Source organism: Setaria italica, chromosome IV (genome assembly GCF_000263155.2).
Source record: "Setaria italica strain Yugu1 chromosome IV, Setaria_italica_v2.0, whole genome shotgun sequence".
Classification (NCBI taxonomy): Eukaryota; Viridiplantae; Streptophyta; class Magnoliopsida; order Poales; family Poaceae; genus Setaria; species Setaria italica.
The window spans coordinates 39,737,744-39,758,307 of record NC_028453.1 but is presented as its reverse complement, the minus strand read 5'-3'; the positions used below and the strand labels follow the sequence as shown (position 1 = coordinate 39,758,307).

Sequence of the window (20,564 nt, the reverse complement as noted above, 5' to 3'; positions counted from 1 at the left end):
TATATCACACAGGATCACTCATCACTCTCTTTCACAAAAACTCGGTGACTGATCAGGCATCAGGTAGCGATGAAATCGTCACTTGCTGCCACTAAACCTCAACGTCAACTTTCAGACGACGATAACCAAGAAAGAGTCCAAGAGGAAAATTGACGACAGCCCAGTGCCCATGCTTGCCTTAAGAAAGCCCACTTTGCTCCTCTCTCTGTACGCCTGCATTTCGTATTGGGCCTACTTGGCGGCCCAGATGAGCCCACTCGCGGGAACAACTAAAACCCTTTTTTCTTTCTGTGAGAGGCTCAATTAACCGTCCGCACACGTGACAGCGAACGCGCTCAGGTGAGTGCGTCCCCTCCAGTTCCGTTCGAAATTAAGGAGGGAAAAAAGGGGGCGGCGGCAGCGACGAACCCTTCCGTTCCCGCCCCCGCTCCGGCGGAGGCGGCGGCCGGGATCACCGGCCATGGCCAGCCACTCCACCTACATCCACGAGCTCCGCAAGCTCATCGCCTCCTCCACCACCACCTCCGCCGGCTCCGCCCCCGGCTCCGCGCACCTCGAGGTCAAGCTCCGCGAGGTCCTCCCCAACCTCCTCCGCGACTACGTCATCCCTTCCCGCAAAGGTTCGTGCCCACCCCTCCCTCGCTCCCCCATTCGTCTCTCGCGGGTGTCGATTGAGCTGACAAGTTGCCATGGTCGCGCTTCCGCGAGGCGCAGCATCCGAGAGGGAGCTCCGGGAGGTCATCGCGTTGCTGAACCTGGTTGCCTACACGGCGCTCAAGTTCCCCGGGGTCTTCTACAACGGCCGCGCCGCCGACGTCATTAGCGTCATCGCCCGCATCCTCCTCTTCCTCGCCGAGCCCGATTTCAGGTACCTGCCTTCTTCCCCTCTTTTCCCTCCACAAAACCCTAGTCCAATTGTTCCTCGTATTTGAGTTTGCTTTGATCCGGGGATACATTTGCGAATGAGATTGTGGTATGAATGTGCCATTTGATTGGGGCCGCGTGGCTTGTATATAGTTTTGCTAAAATGCAGTTAGATTTATCCCGTTCCAGTGTGCAGTGGTGTTGCAACTTGCATATATTGTCCATTTGATTCGATAGCCGTTCGTCTCCCATCCAGGCGTGTGTTGGATTTCTCTGATAATGCGTGTGCTTCAGAGGCCAAATGTGCGGACACTAACTAAACTATACTCACTAGTGTGTTAATTACCAGAGTAGCAAGCTACCTGCAACTGGACATAAAATTTGCCGCTAGTTTTCTTGCTGGGGGTGAAAAGAAATGGCATAGTAGGCTAAGGATGCTGTGTAGGTATGGCATCTGTCAAATCTTCACCACGTTTGTGTAACTGTTATCCTTGCGGTCTTTGTAAGTAATTTGGTACGGTAGTGTTATCTAAGTGTGCCAGTGGATTTCACTTGTTAGATGTCCCACCTGTCGTTTACATGTATGCTGTTTCTTCACTGTTGCAGGTTGAGCCATGAGCTTATATTCACTGCAGTTTGGAATCTTCTCTCCATTCTCCGCACAGGTGACCGAGAAGCCTACAGACAGTTCTTCCTGGATGCTATGGTTGCAGTAGAAGGTATGTGTTTTGCTTTGTTCCTCTTAATCATTAATTGTATCCGCCGGAGTGCAATTAGTTAGGTCATGCAGAAAGGCTGAAACTTGACCTTGTCCAATCCAACAGATGTACTATATGTGGCATCAATACATGATGAGAGTCCTGGTGGTGTGCCTCCTGGAAGATGTTTAGTTAAATGCCTCTGTGGATCCTTCACAGATATATTAGATTCACCTGGGCCTTACAGTGAGCTCCCAGACAGTTGCCGACCTAAGAATGGACCTGGCGTGGTGGTTGATCTGACAGGCGATGCAAGATGGCGTCCATTTGCCACTTCGCTGATTAAACTAGTCAACAAGTGTCTTACAGACGGGACCTTGTATGTTGATGGGCTTGTTAACATGTCATTTGTTTCTGCTGCTTGTTCTATCCTCTGCTATGGGGATGGTTCTCTGCACAAGGTTGGTATCAGCCTTTACGAATAATTTTAACTTTTGGTTCTCCCTGTGTATCTTCAACTTGCTGATGGCCAATCTGCTGCAACAGGTTTGTTTTGATTTCGCGCGTATTGTGGCAACAGTGATGACTGCTGAGATTCTTCCTATAGAAAATATAATTCGTTCAATCACATGCATTTTGAGCCAAGATGCCACTGAACTTTCTGATATCAGGTATTATTATGTTCCTACACATTGCTTCCAGTTATTGAAACTACTGCACGTATTCGGGAGAGATTGGTTGGATCTTGGATGAAATATTTGGTCCCAAAATTGTTATGCTAAATTATACTTTGCATCTTTTTCTTTAGCTGCTTTGCATTTGCTTTTGGTAATGGATTTACATACTATCTCTCTTTATTGTCACGATAATGTTAGAGACTGCCCTTTGGTGATGCTCTTTGCTTTGTGTATTGTATCGCACTGCTGGGAACTTATCTCCATAAAATTGTAAATGAAACAGTTAGCTGTCTTTTTTTTTCTCCCGAACACGCAGGCGTGTCATTGTATTAATAGATTAAATAGATTCGAAACGGTCCGATTACATGCTGACTCCATGTCTGGGGTTAGTTTTTCTTACACGTTCTCACCCTTGAATCAACTAGTACTACCCTGTTAGCCGGCCTAACGCTGCAGGCTGCCTAGAGCCTTTGCTCCTGCCAAGATCCAGAGATGCACCTGTTCAGCTGCCTGAAACAGTTAGCTGTCATTGTGAAGTTTCTTAGTTAGTTTTTTTTTTGGTCCATTGTGTATGTAGTTCACGCTGGGAAAAGAATATTATTGCATGTTTCACAATTTTCCAAATTTCAAAGTTGAATCTATCTATTAACCATTTTCTTGATAAGAACTGGCCAACAGCTTCAACATCAGTATTGTTTTGCTGTAATGACCAACTGGGAAAAAAATAAAGCAAGTAAAAGCTAGATAAGGAGACAAACATTTTTTTTCCTTCAACAAAGGTATGCAGCATATCAGCTGTTTGACTCCATGGCTCTACATGTTCAGTTAAGTTTATTATTTTATCAAGCCTTGCACTGACTTAAGTGAAGAATGTGTTGCCAACCTACATGCATGTCGAATGCTAACCAGCTAACTATACTACACCTATGCAACGATTAAACAAATTTGTATAAGTGATGCGGTATTTGATCATTGAATGCAATATTCAAATTCAAACTAAATCCAGACAGATGATTCCTATAACTTTATTGGTGTTTGAGGTCAATGGAAATTGCAATGAGACATACCACTTCACCCTGCCATGTGTGAAAATCAATACTCCATCTGATTCGTTCCCCCATGTCTTCCTCTTGGGGAGAGAATCCAGAATTAGTTTCCTTCAGAGGGAACAAAACTATATTGCAAATTGCAATGAACAAGTTCTTGAACGGCAACATGTATGCTACACTGTTACTGTAATTCCTAACTTCTGAACAATTCTAGAGTGACTTGTATATGAAATAGAAGTAGTAACTTATAACATAGGTCGTTTCCCCTTGCTTATTGGAATCCAGACATCATCATGTACCGATATGCTTTATCTTTGTTTATGCAGAGATGCAGATTATGACTTTTCAATGGGAGCATGTCTTCGTGTACTGCATTCTTCATGCCCTGGTTATATTGTTGAATCTACAGCTGCTGATATTGTTAATGTGCTCCAAAGAGCAATAAAGACCAGCAGAAGTGCAGAACTTCAGGTTCAAGGACCAACTTGACTTACCCAGGTTCTATGCATACTTCCATAGTTCCATGTGCTAACCGCTACTCCTTTTCAGGTTGCAATGTACACTGCATACAAGAGAATAATTGAACTCTGCTCTGCACAAGTATGGAAACCAGAAATCCTTCTGAAGTTGCTCTGCTTGCCAAAACCTTGCAGCAAACTGATTGACTGCATTCGAGTGGTCATAAGCAAATTTGGTCAAAACTTTTTTACTCTGGATGATGGTAAAGGTCAAAGCAGTCCTCAGGCAAGATCAGAAAAAAATGACTTGCCAAAAGTTGGCCAGAAAAGAACATCACAGAATGAGCAAAGCAGTTGTGCCAAACGTCAAAAAATGACCGAATCAAGATTTTCTGCTGGCATTGGGTTTGAACTAAAAGAAGGCTATGCTCTTCGACAATCTTTAAATTCACTGATTAAGTGCCTATCGCCAGAGAATCATGAGACTTATCCATTAGACCCTGAGACTGCTATAGAGGTGATTAGTCTGTTGTGTATATCGTTAAGTGTTTATCCAAGGACAAGTCTGTTTACCAGAGTTTCTAAGCAAGTCCTTTCCTGGATTTCCTGGATTCACAAACAGGTTAGGCAAACATCACCAGAGACCTGTGTCTTAATTTATTTAGGTTGTAATTTTTCTTTGAACTGTGTGACTTAAAAATTGTTAAATCATGCAGATAACCCAGAGAAACTTGTTTTCCTTTGATGTGCCACTGTATTTTGAAGCTCTTCATACTGTAATGCTTCTCCAATGTGAGCCTTCCACTTCTTCATGTCCATAATTTATCAGCATTGTGCACTTTGTGCATGGCTTGTTGTGTGCTGTTATTTTCTTATGAGCTGTCTTTGACATATCAGGTTCATTTGTGTAGGAAGAGCTTTAAATATGTCCTACTACTTGCATAATTTTCCTTTAAACTTTGGTAATACTTCCTGGTGTTTAGGACCTTGTTATGTAGCTTAGTCTAATCATATACTGCTCCATTTGACATTGCGGTAGGTTGTGATGGTTCCGTTCGGCATGACCCCTTTTGGGTTTTTTAAATTCTTTGGTTGTTTTTTTTTTCAAAACCAAAGATCTTGTAGGCAGAGATACTGTTGTGGAACATGAGCTAAGGATCAGCAGAAAACAGTAAGACTTAATCTATTCTGCCAAACCGAACACCAGACTAGCCTGTGCTGTTTTTCCACAAAAGCATTTAAAAATAAGCACTGTACTGCTCTGCAAAGCACCCACAGATGAACCCAAACTCCCTAAGCAGGTAAGCTGAATGACCAGATAAGCTAGCTTACTTAACATGCACAGTGAGCTGTTTGTGCCTTTCCAGATTATATACCCTTGCAAGCTTTCACCACCCTCCCCTGAATAGCATCAACAAGAGTGCAACATAGTAGGATAGCTAGGCTTGTTAAAGATGGTATATATAAGGGATCTTTTACCCTGGCACAAGCTTACAAGTTTCATAAGCTTGAGCTTGTGCTAGGCTTGACATTCCTGTGTATGTTAATCAAAGTTGTGCCTGTCTTTATTTCAATTTCAGTAGCTTTTACCTTTTTGTCTTAATGTTGGTGCAGTCAATCTTCCTGGACACGCTAAACTGTCTGAAGATGAATCTCAATTGATTGATGATGGTACACATTTTGTTCATCAAGTATATGCTGACCTCATCAGCATGTTGAAACTGATGTGGGACGATGGTCATGCTGTCACTCAAACTACTTCAGACTACAAGATAAAATGCCTTTTGATGCAAGTCATTGCTAAGCTTGGCAATAGACTGAATGCTGGATGTGATCTTGAAGTCCTTGATTTGGCTATCCATAATGGAATTGCTGAGATTCAAAATGAGGCAATTATGTCACTACCCATAATTGTGTTGTACTCTGGCCCTACGATGCTTGGAGCAATGTTTAAGAAACTTGAGTGAGTGGACATGCCTCCCCTTTCATGATTTTAGATTAGGCGTACTTTTCCGGTTTAAGATTTGTAATAAAAGCAAGAGGAAAATGCCATGTTGAGACATACTTTATTTGTTACACGGTACAATGAAATTCTAGCCTTCAAATTGTGTTCTCAAATACATGAAGATCATGATTTTATGCTGATATTTTACTATGCCTTATCCTGTTTTCTTGCTACAGTTCAATGGTTGCTTTAGGACTTGAGAAAGTGGGGAAAAGTATTGCCGTTTCACTTGGTTTTCTATCTTGCTTAAATGGAACCACTGATTACACCAAAAACGTGGGGAACCATTGCAAGCTTTTCTTGGACAAGCACTCTGAACAACACACGTCAACATTAGATCTTCTCTTGAGAGGTTTCTGGTGTCCTCAATGTGATATCAGGAGTAGAATTGTTTGCAATGAAGAGCAAATTTCTATCTTGGACAGCGCACTATTGCAAGTTGAGAATGTGGACTTCAATGTTAACATCTCCAAGGCCCATACTCTCTTTTTCAAGCTTCTCTATGCAGATACTTTTGAGGAATCTATAATTTCTTCGGTTGAAGTTTTGCCACGGATATTGAGGCATTCGAGTAAGAGTGTTCTGCTTGAGATGAGAACTCAGTGGGTTCAATGTTTTGAGTTTCTACTACTTCATGAAATGAAAGCTGTCAGGGAAGCATTTTCTGGTGTAGTCTGCTGCTTCTTGGAAAGCAATGTTATGGACATTTTGTTTTCTGATGGACTGGGAATGGATGGAGGGACTATAGAACGTCAATTCATGGATAAAATAAAATGTGCTTTCACTGAAGCTGAAGATTTTCAGATTCATCTGACACTTCTGGAATCCATTGGTACAATTATGAAAGTTAGCGATATTCATGGAGAAGTTTTCTTCTGCTCATTTGTGTTACTTATTGGTCAGCTTGGTAATCATAATTCCATCATAAGGATGACTACATTGAGATTAATTCACAGATGCTGCACTTACTGTTTCAAAGGAGGACTCGATCTCTTCCTCTTGAAGTACTCGCATGCTAGAGATAATTTATATAACTATCTGTCATCTAGACTTGTGACTCATCCCATAATGATTAAGGAATTCGCTGAGAATGTTCTAGGTATTAAGACCGAAGAGCTGATTGATAGAATGGTTCCATCAGTTATACCAAAGCTCATCGTGTCGCACCCAAACAATGACCACGCCCTTATTACTCTTCGTGAACTGGCAAGCCATCTAAACACTGAGCTAGTAGATCTGATTGTAAATTGGTTGCCTAAAGTTCTCTGCTTTGCTCTTTTTTATGAAGATGGGCAGCATTTACCATCAGTTCTACAATTTTATAAGAATGAGACAGGAACTGATAGCAAAGAGATATTTGCAGCTGCTTTGCCATCACTGCTTGATGAAATTGTATGTTTTGCTGTGGAATCTGATCAGAGTGAGACTGATATAAGGTGACTCTTCTTTCCATTAGACATGCAATTCATTATAAACTTGGGTAACTAGGAACAATTATCTAATGATATATTAATTTTCAGGACAGCAAAAATTTCACCAACAATTCAGAATATTGCTAGAATTCTGACAGGCAATGAAACTCTTCCTGAGTTTTTGAAGAATGATTTTGTTCGCCTTCTCAATAGCATTGACAAGAAGATGCTTCGTTCTGATGACATGAAGCTTCAAAAACAAGCTCTCCAACGAATAAGGAAATTGGTTGAGATGATGGGCCCTTATTTGAGTACACATACGCCAAAGATTATGGTTCTGTTGATTTTTGCCATTGATAAGGAAGGCCTTCAGATGGATGGTCTTGATGTCTTACATTTTTTCGTAAAGCAGTTAGCTGAAGTATCACCAAATAGTATCAAGTATGTTATGTCCCAAGTTGTAGCTGCTTTCATTCCATCTCTGGAAAGGTACAAAGGATGTCCTGCTCACCTGAGTAAAACTGTTGAAATCCTTGAAGAACTTGTTGTGAAAAACAACAGCTTGCTAAAGCAACATATACGTGAACTACCACTGTTGCCTAGTCTACCATCTTTATCAGAGGTAAACAAGGTAATACAGGAAGCTAGAGGGTTAATGACACTGCAGGATCATCTGAAGGATGCTGTCAATGGTCTTAACCATGAAAGCTTAAATGTGAGGTACATGGTAGCTTGTGAGCTGAGTAAATTATTTAATGCCAGAAGGGAGGATATGACTGCTCTCATCATTGGTGAAGATATTGCTGATTTGGATGTAATAAGCTCTTTAATTATGGCTTTACTTAAAGGATGTGCAGAGCAATCAAGGACTAATGTTGGCCAGAAACTGAAAATGGTTTGTGCTGACTGTCTTGGTGCACTGGGTGCTGTTGATCCTGCTAAGATAAAGGTAATTTCTTGCGAGCGCTTTAAGATAGAATGTTCAGATGATGATCTTATATTTGAGTTGATTCACAAGCATCTTGCAAGGGCATTCAGAGCTGCTGCTGACACAACAGTCCAAGATGCTGCTGCCTTGGCTATCCAGGAGCTACTAAAATTGGCAGGTTGCCAATCTTCATCTAGTGACAACAATCTGAGAGGCCAGAAGTTGTGGGGCCGTTTTTCAAACTATGTCAAGGAAATAATTGCCCCGTGCTTAACATCAAGATTTCATCTTCCTAACCCAACTGATTCTGCTGTAGTCGGCCCAATATACCGCCCAGCAATGTCTTTGAGAAAGTGGATATACTATTGGATTAGAAAGTTGACATCACATGCAACTGGATCCCGTTCTGGTATTTTTAGTGCATGCCGTGGAATTCTTCGGCATGACATGCCAACTGCACTCTATCTCTTACCATACTTGGTCTTAAATGTTGTCTGCTATGGTACACCAGAGGCTCGTCAAAGCATTACTGAGGAAATCCTGTGCGTTCTCAATGCTGCTGCTTCTGAAAGTAGTGGAGCTGCTGTTCATGGAAATGCAGGGGGGCAGAGTGAGGTCTGTATTCAAGCCATCTTCACTTTGCTTGATAACCTTGGGCAGTGGGTTGATGACCTCAAACAGGAAATTGCTTTATCCCAGCCTAGTCATGCCACGGCTGGAAAGCATGGAGGTAAATTGAAAGATGGAACATATTCTGGTTATGAGCAGGATCAAATGCTGGTGCAGTGTAGCTATGTTGCTGGGTTGCTGGCTGCTATACCCAAAGTTACTCTAGCAAGGGCCTCTCTTAGATGTCAAGCTCATGCTCGTGCTCTAATGTACTTTGAATCTCATGTCCAGGAGAATTCGGGCTCCTCCAATCCAGCTGCACAGTGTAGTGGCACCTTTTCAGATGACGACATATCTTTTCTTATGGAAATATATGGAGGATTGGATGAGCCTGATGGCCTCCTAGGTTTAGCTAATCTGAGGAAATCATCAAGCCTGCAAGATCAGCTTATCATTAATGAGAAAGCTGGAAACTGGGCCGAAGTCCTAACCTTATGTGAACAGGCCTTGCAAATGGAACCTACGTCTGTTCATAGACAATCCGATGTTCTTAATTGTTTGCTAAACATGTGCCATCTTCAAGCCATGATTGCCCATGTGGATGGTTTGGTTTGCAGCATACCCGAGTATAAGAAAACTTGGTGCATGCATGGAGTGCAAGCAGCATGGCGATTAGGGAGATGGGATCTAATGGATGAATATCTGACTGGGGCAGACAAGGGTCTGGTGTTCAGCAGTTCTGAGAACAATGCTTCTTTTGACATGGATCTTGCTAAGATATTCAAGGCTATGATGATGAAAGATCAGTTTCTGGTTGATGAAAAAATTGCCCAGTCCAAGCAAGCGTTGCTTGTACCTCTGGCTGCAGCAGGCATGGACTCATATATGCGTGCGTATCCTTATGTTGTAAAGCTCCATATGTTGCGTGAGTTGGAAGACTTCAATTCCTTGTTGGGAGATGAGTCATTTGTTGATAAGTCATTCAGTGCAGAAGATCCGGATTTTCTGAAGTTAACGAAGGACTGGGAAAATCGTCTGAGATGTACACAACCGTCTCTGTGGACAAGGGAGCCTTTACTCGCTCTCCGAAGGATGGTTTTTAGTCAGAGTCATATGAACGCTCAAGTTGGGAACTGCTGGCTTCAGTATGCTAAGCTCTGCCGTTTGGCTGGTCATTATGAGACAGCTCACCTTGCAATACTGGAAGCAGATGCTTCAGGTTCCCCCAATGCTCACATGGAGAAGGCAAAGTATCTCTGGAATATACGGAAGTTTGATAGCGCTATAGCTGAACTTCAGCAAACACTTCTCAACATGCCTGCAGAAATTTTGGGAAGTGCTGTCCTTTCATCTCTTTGTAGCCTCTCTCTTGCTTTGCCAAATGCACCGATCTCTGCAACACAAGCATCAAAAGAGAATCCAGATGTGTCTAAAGCCCTTCTTCTCTATACTAGATGGATCCACTATACAGGACAAAAACAGAGTGCGGATATCAAATCTCTCTATTCTAGAGTAACAGAATTGCAGCCCAAGTGGGAAAAGGGTTTTTTCTGCATGGCAAAGTTTGTTGATGATTTGCTTGTTGATGCTAGGAAACGGCAAGAAGATGAGAAGATTGCTTGTAAAGTTGGACCAGTCCCTTCTAGCTCTTCTAACTCTGTAAGCAGGGCAACTGAAGAGAAAGAGAAGCCTTGGTGGGAATCGCTTCCTGTAGTGCTACTATGTTATGCAAGAGCACTTCACAAAGGGCATAAGAATCTTTTTCAAGCACTACCTCGAATGCTTACTCTTTGGTTCGAATTTGGAAGCATGCACACCCGAGATGTATCTTCATCTGATCAACGCATGAAAGAGATTCACGGAAGGGTATATTTGCTTGCATACCCTTTTTCAAATTCGTCTTTCCATTCTGTTTAAGAAACCTAATCTGCCCGTTGCAGGTGTTAGGCCTCATCCGTGGGTGCTTGAAGGATCTACCAACATATCAGTGGCTTACTGTGCTGTCTCAGTTGATCTCTCGCATCTGTCACCAAAATGATGATGTTGTCAGAATTGTCAAATATATCATCACGTCTGTTTTACGGGAATACCCTCAACAAGCTCTGTGGATGATGGCTGCAGTGTCAAAGTCAACAGTTCCTGCAAGACGGGATGCTGCTGCAGAAATATTACAATCAGCAAAGAAAGGATGTCGACGTGGGAGTCAAAATAGTGCACTGTTCAATCAATTTCCTACTCTCATAGACCATCTCATTAAGCTCTGCTTTCATCCGGGGCAGCCAAAGGCGAAAACAATAAACATCTCAACTGAGTTCAGTTCCTTGAAAAGAATGATGCCACTAGGAATTATCTTACCTGTCCAGCAGGCTTTAACGGTGACTCTGCCATCATATGATTCAGATATGTCGGATCAATCTGGTTTTCACCCCTTTTCAGTTTCTGAGCATCCTACGATAGCTGGAATAGCTGATGAAGCAGAAATTCTTACCTCCCTTCAGAAACCAAAGAAGGTACGTCGGATATTGGCTTGTTTAGTTACTACTCCCTCTGTTTCAAATTATAGGTCGTTTTGGCTTTTCTAGAAACTAAAGAAGGGTTTAGGGTTTCAAAGAAGGGACGGAGGGAGTACATTTGTAAGAGCAGCAACTGTCTAGGCAAACTAAATTCCACATCAAAAGTCATTCTAACTTTTGTTGGATGGTGAATATTTCAGGAATGTTTGTACAGGTTATTGTTGAATTTGATAATGGAGCTACAATGTTGTTTAGTACTTTTACTACAAGTTTATTAGTGTGATGTGCGTTCATTCGGCATTATTTTAAAAGTATCAGAGTTAGCTATAGACCTATAGCTATACTTCAGCAACTCATAGGCACATCATTTCAATCTTCAGGTTGTTTTCGTTGGAAGCGACGGAGTTGCTCGCCCATTTCTATGCAAACCAAAGGATGATCTTAGGAAAGACTCACGCATGATGGAGTTCAATGCCATGATCAACCGTCTCCTCTCCAAGGTCCCTGAGAGCCGCAGGAGAAAGCTTTATATCAGAACCTTTGCAGTGGTACCCCTTACCGAAGATTGTGGAATGGTAGAATGGGTGCCCAATACTCGCGGTCTTCGTCATATTCTTCAGGACATCTACATAACTCATGGAAAGTTTGATAGGATGAAAACAAATCCACAAATCAAGAAGATATATGACACATTCCATGGAAAAATGCCTGACGATGAAATGCTGAAGAAAAAAATCCTTCCAATGTTTCCCCCAGTTTTCCACAAATGGTTCCTGACAACATTCTCGGAACCAGCTGCATGGTTTCGTGCTAGAGTGGCATATGCGCATACCACCGCAGTGTGGTCAATGGTTGGCCACATTGTTGGGCTTGGCGACAGACACGGTGAGAACATCCTTTTCGACTCAACAACCGGGGACTGCGTTCATGTGGATTTCAGCTGCTTGTTTGATAGGGGCTTGCTACTGGACAAGCCTGAGGTGGTGCCATTTAGGCTTACACAAGTAAGTACTGAAAGCCTCTGTATCCTTAGTTCCTTGTATTTCAAGTTTTGCACGTATTTGGCCTGTAATCTCTTTTTTTTCTTTTCTTTTGTGAACCTGCAACTGCAGAACATGATTGATGGCTTGGGCATCACTGGATATGAAGGCATATTTCTTAAGGTCTGTGAGATCACTCTGTCGGTTCTCAGAACTCACAAGGAGACCCTCATGACCGTTCTTGAGACCTTCATCCATGATCCGCTAGTGGAGTGGACCAAAACTCAGAAATCCAGTGGAGGCGAGGTCCAGAACCCACACGCACAGGTATGAATATGAACCGACGCATTGTGGGTGTCTTTTACATGTCTCGAAACAAACCACACGCATATTCTGATGTGTTTCTGTCCACCGATTCATCCAGAGGGCCATAACTAACATCAAAGCGAGGCTCCAGGGAGTTGTGGTGGGTGTGAAAGCCACTCCGTCCCTGCCGCTTTCCGTGGAAGGCCAGGCACGCCGCCTGATCGCTGAAGCAGTCTCCCTCAGCAACCTCGGCAAAATGTACATCTGGTGGATGCCGTGGTTCTAACAGTAACGGGCCCTTCCTTCCCCCTTGCTAAGTATTAGGTATGTATATAAGCATGAAACTCGCAAGAAAGTGGCGTTTTGTTGTAGCCCTAAACCTGGCTTATCGCCCTAAACAATGCTTGCTGTTTGGCCTCAAGTCAAGTCTCGGGCTGAATGGACGACCGGCAACTCCTGAGGCGGGTCGTGGCTGTGCGGGGTGAGCTGCGCAACAACATGCGTAGGTGTGCGACCCCAATGTCGGAGCTCCTGCGCGGGTCAGCGGCCATGGCCTGCTGATCAACGCACGCGTGGGGAGGCTTCGCTTTGCGTTGCGATGCGATGCGATGTTGGGCGGCAGACACGGTCATGACAATGATTGCACGAAGCGTGCCGCGGATCTGCCGTGCGCTTCGGACCCCATTCCACCTCGGCACGCCCAGTGATCCCATCCCATGGAGAGCACCCGCGTCGCGCGGGCACCGTACAGTGCGGCGCCGCCGGCAGCCACGCACGCCGTGCCCAGCGCTAGAACGTGCAGGTTTTTTTTGTTTTGTTTTGTTGATGACAAACGTGCAGGTTGGTGCTGTGGCTAGCAGCAACTGACACCGTCCTCAACCAAGAGATGGAACGGAACAGTAGTACCTGTCAGCTGTTGCATTGCATCCCATTCCCAGTTCCCCAGTCCCCCCCAGATTCCTCAACACCGCGCTCTGTCAGTTGCAACCCTGGATTAGCGGCATCCGCCACCATCTTCCAATCCTTTGCATTACGAAAAGGCACGACGACGGTTGCTTTGTCGTTCTGGCCCGGGGGAGTCGACAAGAAGATTACGAACTTTGGAGTCTAGATTGACCACCTTTACAACAAGAGTACAAAGCTAATAGCGAGTGGAGGATTGATCCAGATGATGCAGTGGTGGTTAGCTGAACATGCGGCTGGCTGCTTTAGGAGGAATTAGGGCAGGGCCATTAGAAATTCAGGATACCGACGTGCTATTTTTTTTTTTTCCTAAAGTGATACCTCCCCCCTCGTCTCCTGCAAGCCAGTGCCAGTGGCTGGTCTTGTTGGTCCCCCCGCCCAACCCCTCTCGCCGTGCGGGGTGCCAAGAGATACGACAAGGGCCACTGATCTGCCTCCGTGGTGAAATCTTTTACCCGCCTTAGAAAAAGGGATTCCTTCTCTCTTTTCTTTTCTTTTCTTTTCTTTTCTTTTCTTTTCATTTCATTCATGTCATGGGAGGAGCAACTCAGCAAGAGAGCAAGAGGAGATGGACCGAAAGTGACCCTTGCTTTCCTTTGCTTGGACCTTGGAGAGGGAGGGAAACAGAGCGGGGTTTGATGGAGAAGAAACAAGGCTAGGAGCCTGCCTGTGCAAGTCCCTATCAGTGCCCACATCGGTGCCCTGTGATGGTGATCACTGATCAGTAGGAGTACTCAGTAGAGATGAATAGATGATGAAGCGGATGGGAGGAGGAAGCTGGGCTCACTTCCTCTTCACTTGACACTGTTGGTTTATCAGGCGCCCGGAATCAGCCCAGGTCAAATTGGACAGCTCCTCCAGCTTCAGCCATTATATTCCAGTAGCCGCCGTATGTGACAGGAAGCAAAAAGAGAGGATCCATGATCTTGTGGCGAATGCATACAGAATTAGAGTTACAGAGCCCAATCAAATCAGCAGCTGAACCCAAACATTTCAGTAACACGCACATTCCCATCCTTTGATGATACCACAATGCAACCAACAACCATGAACAGAGGAAGCTGATAACAGGCCCATTATTAAAAACACCAAATTAAAGGAAGTGCTGAGAAAAGCGCAACCAGCTGATTACGATCAATCATTAGAAAGGAAAGGCAGCGAGCTTTGCTCTTGTTAAGATAGTAGGAGAAGATTCACCACAGCACTTTGCATCTGCATATGATGCTAGTAGGACATGCTACTACACAACATGGGTTGGTTATCATGGGGAGATTGGATTGCAAAAAGGCCTCCCAAATCTTTGCCTCTGCCTGCCTGCCTTTTCCGCTACTCTTCACTGCAATTACTGCTGCTACCACCACTACACTGCTGCTTAAGCTTAATTTAAATTTATTGCTGCCTGCTGCTCGAGCTCTTCTTCGGTTCTTCGTCTTCCTCCTCCGGCCCAGCCCTCTACAAGCAGCCTCCGCCGTAGCCGGCGTTCTTGAACAGCTCCTGCTTTATCGCGTCCGCGCTGATCCTTTCCCTCTGCATCTGCTTTTTTTTTCATCATCCAAAATCATCGTCAGGCTTCTAGTATGGGCTATGAATCAATCAAGAAGCAATCTTGTTGTATGGAGTACAATTTACATCTCAAGAAAGAAACGAAAAAACAAGGGTGTGATGCTGCTTCTAGTATGGACTATGGAGTAGTCCTACCTCAGAGCAGGAGGCGTGCATGCCGAAGTCGTTGAAGCAGCTGACGACGCACTGCTGGATGTCGAGCCCCAGGTTCTCGAGGGTGCTCACCGTGGAGAGCAGCAGCCCGGGCTTGGCGGCGCAGTAGATCTCCACCCGGGTCTCGCCGCCCTCCTTGCGCTCCACGTCGAACTTGGGGGTGTTCCGCGCCACCATCTCGTTGGGGTTGAGCTCCCGGAACACGCTCAGCACGCCCGGCGTCTCCTGCTGCTGCTCGTCGATCTCCTCCTGCAGCAGCTTGATCCTCTCCAGCAGCTCCTTCATGTAGTCGATCGTGTCGCCCAGGATCGATGTCCTGTCCATCTGTTCCAAACAAAGGAGGCACATTTCATCTCATCTTCAAACAAACTGGAGGAAAAGATTTGGATTTGGATTCCTTCTTACCTTGCTGATCTTGGGCACGACGGAGCGCAGCATGGAGAGGCGGTCGTTGAGGCGCTTGCGGCGGCGGCGCTCGGCCATGAGGTTCTTGGACGGCATGCCCTCCACCCGCTTCTTCTTGGACGCCGGCGGGGCTGGCGGCGCGGCGCCGGCGCCGAACGCGCCGCCGCCCTCCGCGAGGCCGGGCTCCACCTTGCAGACCCCGAGGCCGCCCTCCGCCAGCGCCGCCTTGGGCTCGATGACGTCAAGAAACCCCATCTCGGCGCCGTAGTCGGCGGCATTATTGCCCCCGAACGCGGCGGCGGCGCCGTAGACCTCGCTGAGGCAGTCGAACCCAGGCGCCGCCGGATGCGGATGCGGCTGCGGCTGCGGCTGGTCGTAGGAGGCCGTGAAGGTGGGGAGGACGCTGACGGTGGGCGGCGGCTGGTGGCGGTCCTGGAAGGAGCAGTCCATGGCGGCGGTGCAGGCGGCCGCCGGGGAGAAGAAGTCGCTCATGGCATTGCAGTCCCAGGCGTCCCTCCGCAGGGAGAGGATCTCCTCCAAGAAGGCCTGCTCGTCCAGCTCCATGGCCTTCTTCTGGCTCTCTCTCTCTCTCTCTCTCCAAGAAGCCAAGAAGAAGAAGGCTATGTTGGCTTGTGGAGAGCGAGACTGACTAGAGAGGGAGAGGGGAGGATGCCAATGGCAATGGAAATGCCACGGTGAGGGTGAGGGGAGGGGGATTAATATATGAGGAGGAGAATGGAACGATGGGGGACAATTATTCCCTGTGATAAATGGTGAACAGTGGCATTAAGGTAGGTTGAGGGCTGAGGGCTTCATGTCATTAGAGAGGAAGTGAGAGGGAGGGAGGGGCCTAGGGATGTGATGGGATGGGATTGGAAAGGAATCATGCTGCCTTCTCACTCACTGCTTCGTATGCTTAGCAGTTAGCATTATCCCATTCACCCATCCATTTCTTTAAGTAATCTCTGGACTTTGCTCTTAATTATTTGTGGACTTTGGTTTGTACCAGCAGCAGCATGGGTAGAATGTAGAGAGGCTCCCAATCTGGTTTTGTTGTATTGTGACTTGTGAACCCTAGGGCAAATATAACACAGTGATAGGGTCCAGGATTCCTCCTGTTTGAGTACAGCTCTGTCTGTTGATCCCATCCCCATCCATCATCTCCCTTGTGTGTAATGTAATTAATCTAGTGATCTTTTTTGTCATCCGTGGGTAATACAGGAGGTATGGGTGATGGGACATGAAAGCGTGTTGTTGTTGCATTGTTGCTAGCAGCCACCAAAAAGAAAGAATACACACGCACCACCTTGTCTGTTGTTTTGTTCTTGAAGAAAAAGAGAGAGTAATGGTATAGATGTGTAGCTTATACTATGTGATTTTCGTTATGAACCATTGCGTAGTGAATGGAAATGTGTCTCCTGTTCTCCATTGCCAATGTGGAAATGCGTTAGCTCTGAAAGTCATGGCCAATGAAACTGAGCAGCCCCGATTGGAGCTGAAGTTCTCGTTAACAACCTGCTGATACGTCCAGATAGATAACGACACTTTTGTTAACTAGCATCATGAGCGTAGAAATGGTAGTCCAACGAAGTCCAAGCCAAGGCTTGAGCACTACAGTAGCAGTACCAAATTTGCCAGTTTACCTCTGCCATTCTGAAAGAAAGGGTTTGGTTTAGCAAAACTAGGGCCTTGTTTAGTTGCCAAAGTTTGGAGGTGCCAAATTACTGTTACAGCACTGTAGCATACTGTAGCGTTTCGTTTGTATTTGTGAATTATTGTTCAAACACTGACTAATTAGGCTCAAAAGATTCGTCTCGCAAAGTACAACAAAACTGTGCAATTAGTTTTTAATTTTGTCTACATTTAGTACTCCATGCATGTACCGCAAGTTTGATGTGATGGGGAATCTTTATTTTTGCATAGTGCCAAAGTTGGGAGTTGGGGGTGAACTAAACAAGGGCTAGGAGAAAGGAAGCAGTAGTAGCAAGGATCCAAAACCATCTTTCTGGACGCCACGGGCACAGACTTTGAAAGGATCAACACTCATCAAGACTCGTCAGGCAGCCTCCACACAGAAACTCTTGCCTTCCTCCTCCTCATTGTCATGCCAGTTGAATGAAGGGGTGTTTGGGAAACACCTGTTAAAGTTTAACACCTATCACATCGGATGTTTGGATGCTAATTAGGAGTACTAAACATAAGCTAATTACAAAACTAATTGCACGGATGGAGTATAATTCGCGAGACGAATCTATTAAGCCTAATTAGTCCATGATTTGACAATGTGGTGCTACAGTAACCATTTGCTAATGATGGATTAATTAGGCTTAATAGATTCGTCTCGCGAATTAGCACAAGGTTCTGCAATTAGTTTTATAATTAGCTCATGTTTAGTCCTCCTAATTAGCATCCAAACATCCGATGTGACACTGTTAAAGTTTAGCACCTCGTATCCAAACAGCCCCGAAATCAAGTTCATCACAAAAAAGAATGGAAATGAAATTCTGTGACCCATTTGTTAACTATTGCTGATTGATAGTCTGGCACCCTGGCCTGGCAGTACTAGTTGTACTATGTACTCTGTATATTATACTCGTACGGTACATGTTACTACTAGTCTACTACATTGCATGTGGGGCCAGATTCTCTGTGGGTGTGCTAGAAAGTGTTTGGGCCATGCTTGGATGCAAAATGTTTTCTGAAGTTCTAAACGTTTACGGCATAACAGGATGCTTTGCTTCTGAGGAAAGTTTTGGCCGTTTGGCTGTAACAGAACTTTGCTGCAGACTGTTTTTAATTTCTGAGAAAATGCAAGTTCAGAAACGCTTCAGCTTCAGATGGATGAATGAATGATTAGGAGGTTGCTTGCTGGAATCATATCAAATCCGGCGCAGAAGATCCGTCCGATCGGAGCAGCAGCGTTCGGGGTTGGTGGGCCCCGGAGGCTGCGGCGAGGTTTGACCCACACAAATGCGTCTGAATCGAAAGAAAACGGCTTTGGTGGCCCCGGGCAGCAGCGGCCGTGTCAGCTTCCGCCTGCATTGGCCTTGGGCCTTGGCCCTGGCCTGCAGGGGGTGGCCCACACGGGAGGGCCACGTGGGGGGGTGGGCCTCTTTGAGGGAGTTTGGGGGTACACCTGTGATTCTGATGCTGCTGACTGTGCTCATGTGTTGCGAGCTGGGACTGCAATACTGCATGGCCCTCCACCTCTTTGCTTGCTGAGCGAACTGTTGATGGTTCAAGTCTTGAACAGAGCTTGTATGTGCAGTAACACATGATCTTATAACACTTGGAAAATCTAGTAGTGACTCTTGTTGTGTGAGATTGTTTGTATATGTAGCTTCAGTTCATCACGAACTGCATGCAGGTATAAGGAGAATATAGACGAGCACATGAAAGAAGAATAGGGTGATGCGGCACAACAATATGTACTCTGCAGTTTCATGGCATAGGTGCATTCTTTCTGCGGTAGTGGTCTGGTGTGGTACCTGCATGCCGAGATTCATCACCAGATTTCAGTCAGGGTGTCGATCGAGATATGAAAAGGTCTGAGCAGCCAAAAAGGTCGTAATCATCTGTGCTGGTTAATTACTCGTATAATCATGCATGCATGTGGTTCATTCCTATGGCTCGTAGCGGCTTCAGAACCCCTGAAAACAGGCTCATCATGAATTAAGGTAGCTAAGCTCAGGATCAGAGATCATGGGACGGGGGATACGGTAGCATGCTTAATACCAAGTGCCAGCTGTACGGCTCTCCGATCTTCACACGTACAGCATGCAGAGTGCTTCTTGTACGTCACATTAATGTACATGCATGTGGCGAGTATAGTATTTGGTAGGTGGCTCCTGCGTCGATCTGCATGTTGATCGATCCATCTGCCAGTCGTTTTGGATCAGATATTCAGATACGATATGACGATCATCAGTACTGATTGTACCATAATTTACCAAAAAGAATATCTTGACGCTAAATAATTGTGGTAACTCCTAGTCCAAATTATGGTACAATCGATTTATAGTAAATTACGACATATAAGAATGGAAAAATTAATTCTAGTAAGTTAACTACATTATTGTCTGAAACTATTCAAATTATTGTAATAGTTGGATGCGCTGGTCACAGAATAAGCTATTATATAGCTGGCTGTAAAGTATACTCTGCCCCCTCTATATATGTATATATTGACGCGTCAATCAAGTTGGCATGGTTGCGCTCCTATGATCTGTATGTGCGTCAACAACGGCTGCATTATACATGTCAATTCCGAGCAATAGTAAGAGGACGATCGACCCTGTCAGAGTTTGCATGGGGAAAGCAAGATAGAGTAGTGTGCGGCCATGTGCATGTTTCGTGTTCGATCACGTACGTACTGCCTGTCGATCCGATCGTCGTAGTAGAGACGTGAAAGCATCATCGTCGTGCATGTACATATGCATCCAAACATGAATCATTCCAACTAGCAATTTCATCTACATCCAAACAACAGATTTGGTATTGAACCCATTTTCAATACTTATCTGCTTTGGTATTAAGTTCAATTCGATGCTAAGATCTTCAATATCTTCGTCCAAACGGACCCTAATGGAAATCGGTTGGGTTGAGAGGCATTTGATTGTCCCGTGCTCCTCAAAATCGTGTAGCGCGTACCAGCTACGTACGTACAAACAATTGATCGTGGTCGTAACCATTGACTGTATGTTGATGGATGGAACTATGCAATGCAAAGCGACGACAACGATGGGAATGGAAAAAGAAAAAGCAGAGATGTAGTATATGCACATGGCCGGCTGGACTTCACCACCCACCGTGAATTCTATTGCTAGCGCTCGTACCCGTACGTCTTTGCAACCTGTTAACGAGATGGATGAACGGCATGAGTGCATGGGCAGCACCGAGCGATCGATGCTTCTTCATCTTCCCTCTTCTTTGCTAGCCTTTGCTTTCTTTCTCTCTCCTCCTCATCTCTCTCTCTCTCTCT

General features: G+C 45.1%; 2 protein-coding genes across 4 annotated transcripts; one reads left to right on the top strand and one right to left on the bottom strand.

Moving 5' to 3' along the window:
* Positions 1 to 349: 349 nt before the first annotated feature.
* On the top strand, positions 350 to 13,444 carry LOC101770836 (serine/threonine-protein kinase ATR). 2 transcript variants are annotated; one of them, XM_012845077.2, is made up of 16 exons: positions 350 to 620; positions 715 to 868; positions 1,471 to 1,583; positions 1,689 to 2,023; positions 2,109 to 2,233; positions 3,615 to 3,759; positions 3,838 to 4,368; positions 4,463 to 4,538; positions 5,361 to 5,709; positions 5,928 to 7,187; positions 7,272 to 10,566; positions 10,641 to 11,210; positions 11,594 to 12,217; positions 12,326 to 12,520; positions 12,618 to 12,823; positions 12,922 to 13,444. In XM_012845077.2, the coding sequence occupies exons 1-15, from the start codon at positions 461 to 463 to the stop codon at positions 12,783 to 12,785; spliced, it is 8,100 nt and encodes a 2,699-aa protein (XP_012700531.1). In that variant the 5' UTR covers positions 350 to 460; the 3' UTR covers positions 12,786 to 12,823; positions 12,922 to 13,444. The 2 variants fall into 2 exon arrangements, with proteins under 2 accessions (XP_012700531.1, XP_022681967.1); XM_022826232.1 differs by lacking the exon at positions 12,922 to 13,444 and having other exon boundaries at positions 12,618 to 12,920.
* A 1,080-nt stretch (positions 13,445 to 14,524) lies between these two features.
* Positions 14,525 to 16,373, bottom strand: LOC101770156 (transcription factor bHLH93). Of its 2 annotated transcripts, none has more exons than XM_004966430.3 (3): positions 15,584 to 16,373; positions 15,161 to 15,502; positions 14,525 to 14,998 (listed from the first exon to the last, which is right to left on the bottom strand). In XM_004966430.3, the coding sequence occupies exons 1-3, from the start codon at positions 16,145 to 16,147 to the stop codon at positions 14,915 to 14,917; spliced, it is 990 nt and encodes a 329-aa protein (XP_004966487.1). In that variant the 5' UTR covers positions 16,148 to 16,373; the 3' UTR covers positions 14,525 to 14,914. The 2 variants fall into 2 exon arrangements, with proteins under 2 accessions (XP_004966487.1, XP_004966488.1); XM_004966431.3 differs by having other exon boundaries at positions 14,525 to 14,995; positions 15,584 to 16,360.
* Between the last annotated feature and the right edge of the window lie 4,191 nt (positions 16,374 to 20,564).

Excerpts from the sequence above, each read along its gene's own strand:
- LOC101770836 (XM_012845077.2), top strand. The coding sequence starts at position 461 with ATGGCCAGCCACTCCACCTACATCCACGAGCTCCGCAAGCTCATCGCC. Across the intron at positions 5,710-5,927 it reads GCAATGTTTAAGAAACTTGA|TTCAATGGTTGCTTTAGGAC; the intron begins GTGAGTGGACAT and ends TTCTTGCTACAG. Across the intron at positions 12,218-12,325 it reads TGCCATTTAGGCTTACACAA|AACATGATTGATGGCTTGGG; the intron begins GTAAGTACTGAA and ends CTGCAACTGCAG.
- LOC101770156 (XM_004966430.3), bottom strand. The coding sequence starts at position 16,147 with ATGGAGCTGGACGAGCAGGCCTTCTTGGAGGAGATCCTCTCCCTGCGG. Across the intron at positions 15,503-15,583 it reads TCGTGCCCAAGATCAGCAAG|ATGGACAGGACATCGATCCT; the intron begins GTAAGAAGGAAT and ends TGTTTGGAACAG. Across the intron at positions 14,999-15,160 it reads TGCACGCCTCCTGCTCTGAG|CAGATGCAGAGGGAAAGGAT; the intron begins GTAGGACTACTC and ends TGAAAAAAAAAG.